The 15,018-nt window shown below is 39.8% G+C and overlaps 1 protein-coding gene across 1 annotated transcript in view; it reads left to right on the forward strand.

Moving 5' to 3' along the window:
- CDS1 (CDP-diacylglycerol synthase 1) overlaps positions 1-15,018 on the forward strand; it is a 58,478-nt gene that overhangs the window by 41,126 nt on the left and 2,334 nt on the right. Inside the window, exons 7-14 of the mRNA XM_009280272.1 lie at positions 1,985-2,124; positions 3,672-3,730; positions 6,014-6,096; positions 7,587-7,674; positions 8,754-8,822; positions 9,653-9,805; positions 12,367-12,486; positions 14,498-14,601. Coding sequence (XP_009278547.1) covers positions 1,985-2,124; positions 3,672-3,730; positions 6,014-6,096; positions 7,587-7,674; positions 8,754-8,822; positions 9,653-9,805; positions 12,367-12,486; positions 14,498-14,601 — 816 coding nt within the window. The remainder of the gene's footprint in view (positions 1-1,984; positions 2,125-3,671; positions 3,731-6,013; positions 6,097-7,586; positions 7,675-8,753; positions 8,823-9,652; positions 9,806-12,366; positions 12,487-14,497; positions 14,602-15,018) is intronic.

The following is a 15,018-nucleotide window of genomic DNA, read 5'->3' on the forward strand; positions in this document are numbered from 1 at the left end:
TAACCTTGCACAAGAAATAAATAGAACAGGCACCTTAAAGGCTCCTCTTCACACACACAGAGAATTAAAATAATAACATACAAGTTTTAAATCCTTTCCAATCGTGCACTTAATCACAGGACTGCATAAATATAGTGTTGGAGGATCTTCTGAAAGCCAACAGATGAGATTAATTTTTCTGGCAAATCCCGGATACTTGTGACAATGTCCAGCTTACAAAGGGCTGGATAGAACCAGGGAAATCAACTCTTCTTCTGAGTTCTGGGAGGAAAAATAAAGGCTCTTGATTAAAGTCAGCGTTATGAGAAGGTGTTGGGCACATGTAGTCTCTAAGGTGCTTAAGGACATAGTTCTTCAGACATGACCTATGTTGTGTTGTTTTGGGTTTGTGTTGGGTTTGGTTTTTTAAGGAATTGAAATATCTGGGTTATTCCCTGCCTCTTGTTACATTGCTTCTTCACTTCTAGAAGCAACTTTACTGTGTAATGTGGTGGATTCCTGCTGTCGGCTCTTCTGTAAATGCTAATCAGTTCCCCTCTGGTCACTCCTGGATTATCCAGGGGACCGATCTATTGTCTGCTTTATTCCATGGCTTCTGGATCTACAGCTAGAGCAGACTCATACATGAATGATTCTGTGGTTTTGCCAAAATTTTTAGAGGAGGAGATGTGCACTCTACCACTTAGTCTACTTTGGCAGTTGACCACCGTCGCTTTCATATGTGGAGCTCAAAGTCAACTCCTCCGCATTGCCACACTAGTTAACATCAAAGCTCCTTTCAGTCCAACATCTTGCCACTGAGACTAAATATTAAGACATTTCAGTGAGATGAGAGAATCCTGTTAGTAGTCTGAACATCAACTGTTTGGCTTATTTAGAGATGTAAAGCTTTGCAAAGTGAGTGTTAACATCTATTGGGGGGGAAGAGAATGAATACTGATCGCTCTGAGACTATCCGGAGATCCAGTCTTGAATCACAAGTTTTTATTTTCTGTGACTGACTTTGGTAATAAGCCGAAGCGTATGTTGCCTAGAGAGGTGCATCTCTTAGTGGTTTTGGATTTGCTATTTATTGGTTTTTATTGAGTGCTGCCTTGGCATTTGAGAATCCCATTGTGACTTAACTCTAGAAAGCTGAGTAACTGAACTTGTATGAAAACCTGTGACAATTACTTGCATACTGACTGTTTTGCCTGAAAGGAATTTCTTTGAAGATCCTTCAAAAAGAGATGGATGAAGGTGACATCAGTTGAACCTTGGGTGTGGACATACTCCCACAAAATTGTTTTGAAAAAGTTGTAGTAATAGCTGCATTTACTAGTCAGTTGATGGATGTAATCCTGTAAGGTTATTGCTCGGTCAAGAAAGCTAGAAGTCAAAGTGCGTGGTGGAGTGGAGCAGGAGATGCAGCAGTAACTCCTTCAGACAAGAATCTTCAGGCCAGATGGCAGAAGTATAGTTACATTCAGATCCTCAAGCCCCGTGTCAGATTCACTATCCTATAACCTCAGAGGACTTGTTACGCAAGTACCTTTTTTCCTGTTTGTAAGGCAGAAATCGCAAACTACCCTTATGAGGATACAGGAAAAGAATACGTAGAATTGCTTTTGTCAATATCGATGATAGCAGATACTTGTTCTGTGCTTTTAGAATATCTGAAAAGGACTTGAATAGGTGTGGAGTATTCAATACTGTAGTTAAGGATGAAATTAATTTTCCAACTGTATCCTGCAAAATGTGTTTGTTTTTCTAATGCGGTTGCTTTAGAAAATTACAAAAATTGGCTTGTCGGAGGAGACACTGACCCAGAAGTATAAGACTAGATTTATGCTTGAATTTTATTTTTATCACGTCTTTTCTACCCTTCTGGTTTTCCTTTTGTGTGGTGTTTTTTGTTGTGGTTTTTTGTTTGTTTTGTTTTTAAGAATGACTTTTAAATATATATTATCTTGTTAAAATAACTGCTAGCTGTTGTATGTTGTAGGTACTTTTTGCTGTGTGTGAACTACTTCTTTTATGGAGAGACTGTAGCTGATTACTTCGCTACATTTGTTCAGAGAAGAGAACAGCTTCAATTCCTAATTCGTTACCACAGATTTATATCTTTTGCACTCTATTTAACAGGTAAGTGTACGAAATTGCACAAATGAAAGAACTTTGTGCTGCATTTGTTTCTGTGCTTATTTCTTTTAAAATAAAAAAAAAAATTGCTCCCCAGCTTTATGCACTTTCAGCTTCTTTTTGCTCGATGTTCAAGGAAATTAGGTGTTCACAGTTCCATTTTTGCTGTGAAAGGATGAATATAAATTTTGCATTCACTGAGAAGAAAGCAGCCTAAACAAGTAAATGATCTCGAGAAAGTTGAGCTAATAGTGCTCAAGAGAAGTTGGCATGAATTAACTTTGATCGCTGAAGAACTGGGGCTCAGTACATGAATACATGAACACTATTTTGGCAGTCTGTGGAGACGACTTGTATGTGTAATTGCTGTGCTGGGTTGATGCTTTATTGTGCAAGTGTTCTGCTAGGTCGACAGCAATAAGATTTGCCAATATATTTTAAACTGATTATTCAAAATGCCTGAGGCTTTATTTTGTCTGCAAGATATTCAGATGCTTGCCTCATGGATAGATTTTCTTCCCTATCCAAAGAAAGACTTTTTAAAAGCTTCTTCTCTAGGAAGAAGAGACATAAGCTGGCAGTCTTGTGGGGCATTGCTTTGTGAACATGTAAATATAGTCCAAGGTGTTTTCAGCAATGTGGTAAAATTACTTTAGCCTAAAATTAAATCAATTGAAGATTCAGATTGGCCTAAGGGACAGGAGACTGCTATGCTACAAATACTTGTAAAATATATTAAGAAACCTGATCTTCATGATGAACTGTCAGTCTGTCTACTGTTAATTTTTTTTTTTTAAACCAGATAAAAATTCTACTCGGTGCTTAGATCGCAAACTTGAAACCAGCTTTGCAAGACTTAACCTTTTTCAGCTGGCTTTGGCTGAGGAAACTAACTTAACTAATGCCTCATGACTGCTGAAGGGCGGTGAGGGGAGAGATGAGACAAGCCAGTCATGAGCAAAAGCAGGAGGCAGAGCGTAGCAGAGCCCCTTGGTGGCTGTCGCATTGGGATCGTGGGGTCAGTGAGGGGCTGTCCCCAGGGTTAAGGGTCTTTTGAGGGCCTCTGACCCTTGCTGGCGCAGGAAGTTGCCCTAGGGGAGATGACATGCTGTTAGCCACCCAGAACGTTTCTTTCAGTCAGTTGAATTCTCCAACGCCTGCACTTCACGCTTGCATTGCATGCAGCTGTATGCCTGTCTGGGGGAAAGGGGCAAGCTGGTCTTTTCCTTTCAATTATTTCTGTTAATTATTCAAAACCAGCTTGTCGACCTGGTTTTTGAGTGGTTTTTAAAGGTGATGGTGTCCTCCCCTAAAAATTGATGTCTACAATGGGACCTTGTAAGTAATGAAATGGATGCTCTTTACTGATGTTAACTAAATCTTATGCTCTAATGAGAATAATTCTACATGTACGCTTAACTGAATACAAGCAAATGCTTCTAACAGCAGAGGGATTAAAAGCTGCTTCAAGGGAAGGGAATTACTGGTATACCACAGATCAGAGTAATTAAATATAAGATGGTACAAACTACACTTGCTTTGTTTTACAGGATTCTGCATGTTTGTTTTGAGTTTAGTGAAGAAACATTATCGTCTGCAGTTTTACATGGTGTGTATTACCCACTTTGCTGTGGTCACTCATGTTATGAATGTCACTAGAAACAGTCGTGTCCCTGTGTTCATAAAATAGCTTGGAAAAGGGGTGTGGAAAATGTGCTTAAACCAACAGTAGCATGAAATCAAGTGGTGTTGGGGCTGTTCAGTATCTGTTCACCTTGCAGCTTATTATTATTATAGCATGGGATGTGGCCTTTCAGTCAATACAAGCTGTCATTGGTGAGACCTTGTGCATATACAATGTGATACGTTTCCCTTAGTAATAGGCTGATAGGAAAGAGATTCCTGGAGAAAGGGGTGTGCATCTCCCTCCCAGGTCTGAAGCCAAATAGTTCAGCATAGCGTGGGAAGTGGTTCTTGTGACTCAAGTGTTACTTTGTAGAGGCCCCACTGAAGTACTATGAAGGGAACTTGATCTTAACCCCTATGTGGAAGATTTATTCTGTGACATTTAACAGCAGTTCTGGTATTCTGCTCTGCTTTGCCTCAGTAGATCATTAATCTATTAAAAGAAATCAGTGTTCTCATCTCTTGTATTTGTCCACCTAATAAACAGCATAGTAGCTAATCAAGAGCATGAACCTTTTTCTTATATGTATCTTATAGGTTGAAAACTAATTTTGTAACATCACAGGTTAAAAAACAAACAAACAAACAAACAAACAAACAAACAAACAAACAAACAAACAAACAAACAAACAAACAAACAAACAAAAAACCCCAAAAAAACAAACCACAAAACAAACCACCACCCAAAACCAAACGAAACCAAACCCAAAAAATCCCCCTGAACCGCCCCCCGCTTCTATGTAGGAATGATTAGAAATAACAGTAAAACATTAATGCAGTACAGCTCCAGTCTTTAAAGAACTTGAGCAGTCAGGGCATTGTGCAACCTTAAGATTTCTTAAAGCTCTGGGGATGCAGTTAACCCTTCTGTTTCTACAGTGCTTTAGGTACCACTTTACCATTGAGGATCCTTAATTCTAGACTAGGACTTAGCTGAGCCCTGTATGAGCATGTGAAAAAATGTTTTGCTCAAAAAAATTTACCCTGTTTGTGGGAGAACTTGCCTGGCAGGGAGATGCAGCTTTTCTAGGAGAGGTGGTCTTTATCTTCTAATCTGCAAAAAAAGTCCTCATCTTCAGATTGGCACAAAGTAAATATATTAATTTTCCATGATTTTTTTTTCCTTTTCCCCATTCTGGAAAGAAGGCAGAAAAAATGTGGTGTCAGTCATATGATGTGGTGCCTGCCCAGAAAACATTAAGGTGTGACTACCTAAGAATTGCAGTAAAACAGAGGGAAGCCGTGTATCCACTGTGTGGCAACACGGTGTTTGGACAGACAAGGAGAGTAGCCATTTGGTTTTAGGTGGTGTTCCAATATCACTGTACAAATACCAAAAATTTTGCTGCAGAGATGCTTTAATTAACCAGCAGGTAATATTTTCAGAAACCTTTAGTCAGTTCTTGCACACCCCCTTTCAGCCTTCTTGAGTTGTCTCAACTAGAAGTAGATGCTGGATGCCATAGGAAAACACGTGATAAGAGACTTAAAGAAGTAGGACATTCCGAGTGTTAAATCGCCCAGACATTTTAGAGTGCTTAAATTTGGTGTTTCATGGAAAAACTACCAGTTCTTGATTTAAAAGTTTTCGGAAGATAAAATCTATTGTAGAATCTTTACTGGTAAACTGTTTGGAAACTGCTTTATTGTACACTAGCACTACAGAATAAACACTAAGTACATGCAGTAATACTGAGGAAAATGACTGTTTAAATGACCATGCACATAAAAATTAACACTTTGTTTTCACTAATCCTGAGAATTCTCATGTTTCATAAGAGGACTGGTATTCTGTTATGAGAGATATCCACATCTGTGTAACATGACTCTTTCATGAGTAGTTCATTGCCATTTTATTGTTACAGTTCTGACATGTCTGTTATATGTATATACAGAATATCACATTGCTTACATTTCTCTGCTGCTTTCATGCTGAAGGTGTATGTCTTATTAAAACAGATATTAAACTGCACATTAAAAAATTCTGGGTGGAGGTAAGTGATGGGGAAACCTGTTAAAGTTTCAGTACTTGCTTCAGAAAGCCAGCTAACTTGTGATATACTGTATGCACACATCTCTTGCATTATCACTAGAACTGGTCTTTCCTGTGAGCTCCTAAGTAGCTCCTCTAGCTGACACACCAATATTTATCAAGGTGTATGGATCGGTGTTTTCACTAACTGTTGTGTTGTTGCATTGTTAACAGTTCGCATGGACTCATGTCACTTTGCTGATCACTGTAACTCAATCTCATCTTGTCATCCAAAATCTCTTTGAAGGCATGATCTGGTAAGGGGACAGTAATAAACTGATTTGTAACTCTATTGCATTGAAAGGTTGGTTCTTTTACATAGATCTGGTTAGGGAATAATCGTGGGAACAGTTAAAGCAGCACAAATTAAAGGAGCATTAGTGTCTAGTTGGAAGGGGAGCCAGAGGAGTTGGGAGCGATGAGGTAAAGGATACAGGAGAGGAAGCAGAAACCTCTTTAACTAGATTGGCAGCCACAAGTACGATAGTTTTGAACAACCACTTCATTTACTTGCAAGGAATAGGATTGCTTGCATGCTTGGTGAAATAGTTTCCATAGCATTTTGCTGAATGAATTAATATCCAGCAATTCTTTTCCAATTACTTGGAAGCTTCAGGTTGCTCAGAACTATTGAAGTTGGACCATTTAATTTGAAATCCCCAATCTGGCCACCTTCCCTGCCACCTTCCCTGTTCAGATAAATTCAGATTACTTAAAATATGTTAAGAGTTTACATCTTGGATATTGTTGGGTCATCTTAATGCCCCATTTGCAGCAATATATTAAATTCTGATGATGCAGTTAAACTTGATTACTTAAAACCACTCCTCAAAGAGAGGGTGAGTTTTTCCATCCCCCCCTTCTTGAGGGCCAGGGTAAATTACAAGTTGAGGAAGAAGGAAGAAGCATATGGAAGATGATTTGTGTTCTTCCAAGGACATAATACTGCATGTTCTCCTTTTTCTTTTCCTGACATATGTACAACTGGGGAGATTGAGCACATCTTTTCTGCAATATAGTTAGAAAGAAAACCCAAAGCCTTTGACAAAGTTTGTATAAACAAATTCTTTTCACAGTGGTCATGTTCATGTGCCAAAAACTGAACCTAATTGCCTTGCTAGCCTACTATTTCTTATTTCCACTGGTGCTAGGCAATTTGGCAGATGGTCAGAAAATCTGACTTTTAGCTTATTAATACATCCGTGCTTTGAAAAGGGGAAAAAAAAGAGGTTAACAGGCTTGAGTAACAAATTCAGATGCTGTTTGCATGCAGAGAACACTTAGAAAGCTAAGACAGGCTGCTCCAAACTGACAAGAGGAAAAAAAAAGGAAAACTTTTTTTTTAATTTAGATACCATTAAACTGTACAAGGAATTTGCTTGCTTTGATGTTACCAATAACATTAACATTTTTATATCTGTTGATTTCTTCTTAACTGTGGTACCAGTCTTCAAGCCTGATAAGGAAAAAGCCAGCCTGTTCACATTTTAAGCTCAGGCACCAAAATCATATTTTAACTTGAACTAATATGGATCTGTAATGGTCTTGATTGGCTGAAGACTAAAACCAATATAGCTAAATATGCTGCTCATGGGGGAACTAGGTGAACATGTTATGAAACATAATTCCTTCTAAATGCTACAGAAAAATTTCCCAGAAAGAAATGCTGCTGTTTCAGTTTCTGTCCTGTGTTTAGGTTTGGGCAGCTTCTCTTTTTCTCCATGAAACTTTTAATGTCTTTCTCTAGGTTTCTGGTTCCAATTTCAAGTGTTATCTGCAATGATATTACCGCTTACATTTTTGGATTCTTCTTTGGCAGAACTCCATTAATTAAGGTATGTACTTAGGCACTTTCTCACTAACAAGCTTTTACAATTTATAGCATTTTTGATACTTGTTCAAAAACACATTCATGGAAAAAATACTTTCTGCTGTACTGCATGATACACATCTTTGCTAAAAAACCAAATTGACTATCCTGTTTCTGAAGATTTGTAAGTGGAAACTGGGATTGATGTGAATGTAATATTGACATTACAGTATAATACAGTTCAAGCCTATTGCATCATCATTTATAATGGCTTGCTTTTTGGATTTCATATGCAGGTTTAACTGCATGCTTACTGTACAGAAACTGTAATTTGAAATAAGCTGCTAGGTCACGTATACCTATTCCTCATCTGGTCTCATTGATGTAGCACCGAGAAGGGCTCAAGCAGTAATCTTCCTATTCTGGTAGAGTATGCAAGACCCCACAGAAAGCTATGAATTATTACTTTCATGATGTTGCCATGTTAACTTTTGCATATTTAGTTGGTTCTGATATTAAACTGCTCCTAAATTGAAAACGTGATAGGATTTGATGAAGAAAATAGCTTGCTACACTGGTCTCTCTAGGCCAATTATTTGCTGTATTAGTTTGCCAGTCTGTATGTAGGAAGCTAGTGTCTCCCGAGGAGCATCCCCAGCAGTAGTTGTCTAACACCCAGGCTTTTGTCACTATCTCAGTGTGCACTTGCTAGCAGAGGTCTCCAACAGAGCCATAGCGTGCTCGTGCAGGTTTCCAAGTCTTCTGCTTGAAGGAGGTCAGCTGCTTAATCAGGGTCAGCTGTGGCCAGAGGCAGGCGGCAGCCTCCAGACGCAGCAGCAGATGGGAAGGGAGCTCTCCGTTCCCTCACGCTGCCCAGTGGTTCCAACCAAACTGTGGCACTTTCCCTCCTTGCCTGGGACAGGTCCTAGCCATACTCCTCTGTTTATCATGTTCAGTGGCTGCAGCTGCTGACATTCAGTATTTCACGCATACCTATGAAAAACCAAGTAGGAGCTTAATTTTCACAAACAAGGTCCAGAAATAGAGTAAAAAAGGGTTCAGTGATGCAACTGATGATGCTAACAAGCTCTCTTTTGTGCCTAGCTGTCTCCCAAGAAGACCTGGGAAGGGTTCATTGGAGGCTTCTTTTCCACAGTTGTATTTGGATTTATTGTAAGTAACCACAGGAGTTTCCTTGTATAGGTTCAGTCTTCAACTTCCTGGTTTTACTTGAAGTAAAATCACTGACAAATCTGGTCATCTCAAACTGCTGAAAGCCTAAGAGTTAGAGGTCTTTTTTGCTAGAGAATTCTGCCAATTTGTAACTAGCTGTAAAGGCTAGGCAAGGCTTGCACCTCTCCTGAATAGATTATACTGACTATTTTTGCCATTGCTGTTACTATATCTGGAACTGTTTTATCTATTAGTTGTATCCCTATTTTGAAACTGAAGTTTAGTGATAGCATTATTTATGCTTTGTAGTAATATTTTTGTATTACATAATTTATGACATTTCTCCTGAGAAGTAGTTTACACTGATGATATGCACAGAAGATAATAACAGCATACAGTAACTGTTCTGATAAGTAATTTAACTGTTCTGATAAGTAATTTATCACCAAGGTCAGCAGAACTCGTGACTGCCAAACTTGGTAGAAACGATAGTTCAAGTTTTAATGGAGAAGTGAACTGCAAAGAAATTATGAGTGGCTAACATTTTGGGATTTTATAATGCAGAAACATCCAGTAGATATGAATCTGAGAGATATGAAAAGGAAAACAAGTTGGGAAATCATCACTAAGTGCATTGAACGTCCACATTTGTCTGCTTTGTTGAGGCATTCTCCAACTTAAACAGGCCGATTTTACGCCATTCTGGGTCTCTTTGTTATTAAAAAGATTTTCATTATCCTCAGCTTGCAATGACAAAGCCATCCATTACAATACGATTTTTGACTGTAACAACAAATGCCTGTTTCAGGAGTCCTTGTTTTGCTTTTCAGTTTTCCTATTTTTTGGCTCAACATCAGTACTTTGTCTGCCCCGTGGAATATAACAGTGAAACCAACAGATTTGTGACAGAGTGTGAACCTTCAGAGCTCTTTCAGATGAAGAAGTACTCTGTGCCGCCATTGCTTCAGGCTGTGTTGGGATGGGTAAGGAAAAAAACAAGGCTTTGGTTAAAATTGAAATCGTACTTCCCAGCTTGAATGGTTTTCTAAACCTTTTTAGAAAGGTACATGAATGCTGGTAAGGCTTGAAGGGTAAGAACTGAATCGATACCGTTAGCCTTTCCGTTGCTCAGACAGGGGAGGTGGTCCCCCAAGCAGAATTGAAATGCATTGCTGGAGTCATCTGAGGAAACCCGCCTGTGTTCTTGTGGCCTGTATTCTCTTTGTGCTGGAAATGGATGTCACTTAAGCATTTTGCAGACAAACCTATTTTTGAAGAACAACCTTTAAATTTTTGTAGAAAGTGGACAAAGGCTTGTTATGGCCCAAATTAATAGCAAGCTTAAGTAATCTTGTAGAATTTCATTCTGTTTTCAGCTAGTGTGTAACCGCTGTTAGGATTGGACTCGTACTTTCTTCACCATGTAGCATCTTGTGCGTTAGTGCCATTACTTCCATGCTGAGTGAAAAAGGAGTACCAGTAATAGTTCCATGTAATGTAGTCACCGACCCTTTTCCTCACACCCAGCCTGCAAATTCTTTTAAGTGAGCTGTTGTATCTTTACCTGTCAGGAAATAGGTGGTCAATTATCCTACTATACAAAGCAGTGCTTCAGAAGCCACAGGCTCCAGGGGCACTCCAACAGGAAGAGAATACCAAATACAAACAAAGCAGTCTGTCATTATCTTTCCTTTAGGGCAAAGAGGAGGTGACTGGGATAAATGCAGAACAAGTGGGTTCTGCAACGCTCCCCTTGCCTGTGCAGTGGCTCAGCACAGAGAGTGAGTGTACTGCACTAGGGAAGGCAGTGGGCTTTACCTGTGGTTACATGGGTGTAACACTGAAGGAGAAAAGTTGATGTGGTTACAAGAAGAAAGCACAAACTGGAAACTGTAGCAACCAAACCTAAGACTAAAAGTAATTAATAGCTACGGTTGGTACTTAGAAAAGCAAGATTACATCTAGAAGGAGCTCCGATATTTTCATACCAAATGAACATACCGTTGCTTCAGGGACTGTGGGGTTGATTGCAAATTTAATAAGGATTTTTCTGCACAGAAACATAATGTGGACTGAGCGGGGAGAAATCTTACTGTGTTCAGCTATATTGTGTATTATGGTAAAGGGCAAGGAGATGGGAATGCCCAGCTCTGTGCCAGTCTAATAGAGAGCTATCAGTTAACCCTAAAAAGAGATGGTAGTTCCACGTGCCCTTCTGAAGTACTTTTGCCAGGCTCTAACAAGCCTTTTGAGGAGAGAATTAGTTTTAGCACTCTTTATAGAAAGTCAAATTGAATCTACTGGTTTGGGCAACAGCCTGCTTTTGTTTTTCCCTCTGTTACTCAGTTCCTGATGTTCTCTCACAGAAATATGACCAGATGTTATGGTTGGAAGACACTTTGCTTGGCGTCAAAAGATGTCGAGCCCTGAGTTCTCCCAACAAAATTGACTTAATTCCAACTCATAAACTTTTCTGTTTGACCAACTGAATAGTTTAGCCTTAAAGAAAGGTGTCTTAAGATAACTGTACAAAGTAGTCAAGAAGTTAATTGGTGTTGGCCAGCTGTGATGCAAATCAGAAACACAAGGTACAGGATTTATCAGCTACAGATGGTGTTTATCAAGACTTGCCAGGTGAGGTGTGCTCTGCTCTCAGGGATGAGGCCAGTATAGCATTCCCTCAAAGGCTGGAGCTTGTACTATTGACTTGAAAGTGCTCAAAGCTAAGTTACCACAAAAAACCCAAAACCCACAAAACCAGAAAACCCAAACAAACCAAAAAACCCCAATCAAAAAATCCCAACAAACCCAAAACATCCCAACTAACCAAAAAAAAAACCTTTTTTCTAATCTGTGTCAGGAAGGAAAACAAGTACCTGTTGCCAATGAAGTCTCTCTTATCTGTAAGAACTTGAATGGATCAAAACAAATTTCAAGTCTGTGAATAGGCTGAGGGGAACAATATCTGTTTAAATGAAACCAAAAAGTATTAATGGGGGTAAACCTTCTGTCTCCCATTATTGCCGTATATACACAAAGGTGACAGTATGGCGGACTAGTGCAAAATTCATATCTATCTTGTGAGAGCACTTGAAAGAAGTGACAGTGAATTGTGTGAAGGTGACAAGTTTGTGGAGAGCATTGGGCCACCTACTAGAGCAATACTAGGAATTTGTGGAAAGCTCCTTTGTTTCCAGGAAATTGAGCTGGAAAAGCAGAGCCGGGAAAGACTAGCGAATCCCATTGTACGTTATGGAATTAGTAGTTATATTCCTTATCATCAACTAAGGGATTGGCTGAAAACCACATCATTTGTTAAAGTTGACTGCTCTAGCAACCCCGAATAATTCATCCTGTTCACATGACCAGACCTTTCAGCAGCTTTCTACAGTGTGTCTGCTTTTCCTTTCTTTACAGTATTACTTTGTGTCAGGAAAACTGGAGCTTCATGGAAATTTGCTCTGTAACAGCCCCATCTGAAAATATTTAAGCTTAAAATGCCTACAATCATATTGAAATACAGTGCTAATTATTTTTCTTGTAGGAAACAGTGAATATGTACCCATTTCAGATGCACAGCATTGCACTGTCAACATTTGCCTCATTAATTGGGCCATTTGGAGGATTCTTCGCCAGTGGATTTAAAAGAGCTTTCAAAATCAAGGTGTGTAATGACTCCTGTAAGCTGGTTTTGTTTTGGTTTTCTCTTTGAATTAGATAAATTGGTGGGTTGGGTTGGTTTGTTTGTTTGTTTGTTTCCAATTGTTCATTGTAGTACCTAGTGTTTCTACTAAGGTGCAATGATGTTTGAGCTGTTTTTTAGCATCAGCAGCAGTACTTAGTTTTATCAGATATATGTATGTGTTATTTTTAAAATTTTGCGTAATCAACATGTGACTTTAGTGTTGGAATTCTAAGAATAATTTGGTTTCATATTTTGGTTGATAATTACTCTTCCAAGTCATGTTGCAGAAGTGGTTTAGACAAGCAAGATGTGAGATATCATACTTGACGTGAAAGGCAATCTGTAGATGCTAAGAAGCACCGACAGTGGTTTACCCTTCAGGTTGTGGCTGGCTGTGTTTTACCAATAGTATTTGTGTCGTACGCAGATGCTGACATGTCAGGTTCACCAAAGCATGAGATGTTTGGCTGCCTTTGCCAATACAGTGCTGCCTTGTAACAAGAGTGTGTATTGGCAAATGGTGTGACGTGCTAACCTCTGTTTATTGCAAGGTGTGCGCTGTCGCTTGTGGCAGTGTTGTCCCTGGCTGGTATTAAGTGGCAGCAGAAGTATGGGAAGAGGGCAGCCCCAAATTTTCTCCCGACCTTCTTTATGTCTTGGTAGGCCCGCTGTAATTCTTATCCTGTTGCTTGTTGTTTTTCTTGTTGTTGTTCCCTGTGTCCACCAGTTTTGGCATGTGCTTTGCACAGAAGCATATAAACCTCTCTGTTTGTGCTGAACTCCCGTACATGTGCTTGTACTTACTCTCTTTCTTATGCCGGTCCGAGCAGCTTGTCCGGCACTTTGCTAGCTACAGCCTCGTGTGTTGTCGTACCTGTACGTCCAGGTAGCAAAAGACTGTTTGTGTGAAGAAGGACTTTTTGGGGAAAAAATGCTTCTGAAAAGCAGCACTTATTCTTAAAGTAGAACATTAAAAAGTAGATTTTATTTATTTTTTTTTTTTAATACTTCTGAGCCCCAAGGTGGTGACCAAAGGACTGTCGGGAAGACAGGGATATTGTGGAATTGTTACTGAAGGCAGCGCGTAGGTTGAGTTAGACACTCCATGCCTGGCCAGCGCTGGAGGGCTGGAGTGGCACCGGCACAGGACTGGTTTAACTTGCTGGCAGTTGCCCCACACGACTAAGGTCAGGGTTTTCACCCAGTGAGTACACAAGTGAGTGTGGATGACAAAAGGATATATGAGGGTAGTTCAACTGGTAAAGTTGTTCTACAGACAAGATCGGGTAACACAAAGGTAGTGTATCAAGCTTTGTTTGCATCAGAAATATATTTTTTTAAGTAGTTATAACTTTTTCACTACAGGGTTTTTTGATTCTGTTTAAATATATTTATATTGTATGCACACATTATGGTTTTTAGCTATGATTACCAAGAACGGCAAAAAAACTGGCAGGTGAACGGGCAGTATGACTTGCAAAGCCAGTGTTAGACAGTGGAAAGAGTCCTCAGGTTACTGGTTCTCTTGTAGCAAATATATATTCCCTGGTAACAAGTGCTTCAGCAGCAGCTACCAGTAGAGGATAAAGCAATAAAAGTATTAAAGAGGAGAATTAGATTCTGCAGAAGCAAGAAATGACAGCCATGAGCTTAAGAGGCTCGCTACAAAATGAAGTATGTATAGGCACGCAAGTGTACTCAGTACCGGCAAACCTGCACCTGACCTACCGCTGTCCTCTTGTGTGATACTGTGGACAAGTTGCTTCATCTCTTCTTTTTCTTCTCACCCCTTGACTCACCTTTGCAGTTAAAAACTCCTTTAGCAAAGGAGGCTCTTGCTAACTTCTGGCTCAGTGCAATGAAATGGTAGCTTAATTGCGGCCTTAATGTGCTGCTGTCAAGTGATACGTCGTTAGTGTGTTTCGTCAGAATCACTGACCATGATTTTATTTTTCCCCCCCCCACCCTCCCTGTCCTTCACACCCAAAAGGATTTCGCAGACACAATCCCTGGGCATGGTGGGATAATGGATCGCTTTGATTGTCAGTACTTGATGGCCACTTTTGTTCATGTCTATATCACCAGTTTCATAAGGTATGGGCTTTTTACAATATTAACTACTTAAGATTGATGATGATGATGTGACTAATGATGTGACTGATGATGATAAGCTTGATGATGGAGTGACTACATCAGTGGACAAGGGAAGGGCTACAGATGTTTATCTGGACCTCTGTAAGGCCTTTGACACAGTCCCCCACAACATCCTTCTCTCTAAACTGGAGAGGGATGGATTTGATGGGTGGACTGTCCGGTGGGTGAGCAATTGGTTAGATGGTCGCATCCAGAGGGTAGTGGTCAACGGCTCAATGTCCAGATGGAGACTGGTGATGAGTGGCGTCCCGCAGGGGTCCGTATTGGGACCAGTACTGTTTAGTATCTTCATCAATGACATGGACAGTGGGATCAAGTGTACCCTCAGCAAGTTTGCAGATGACACCAAGCTGAGTG

Source organism: Aptenodytes forsteri, unplaced genomic scaffold, assembly GCF_000699145.1.
Source record: "Aptenodytes forsteri isolate BGI_AS27 unplaced genomic scaffold, ASM69914v1 Scaffold227, whole genome shotgun sequence".
Lineage (NCBI taxonomy): Eukaryota > Metazoa > Chordata > Aves > Sphenisciformes > Spheniscidae > Aptenodytes > Aptenodytes forsteri.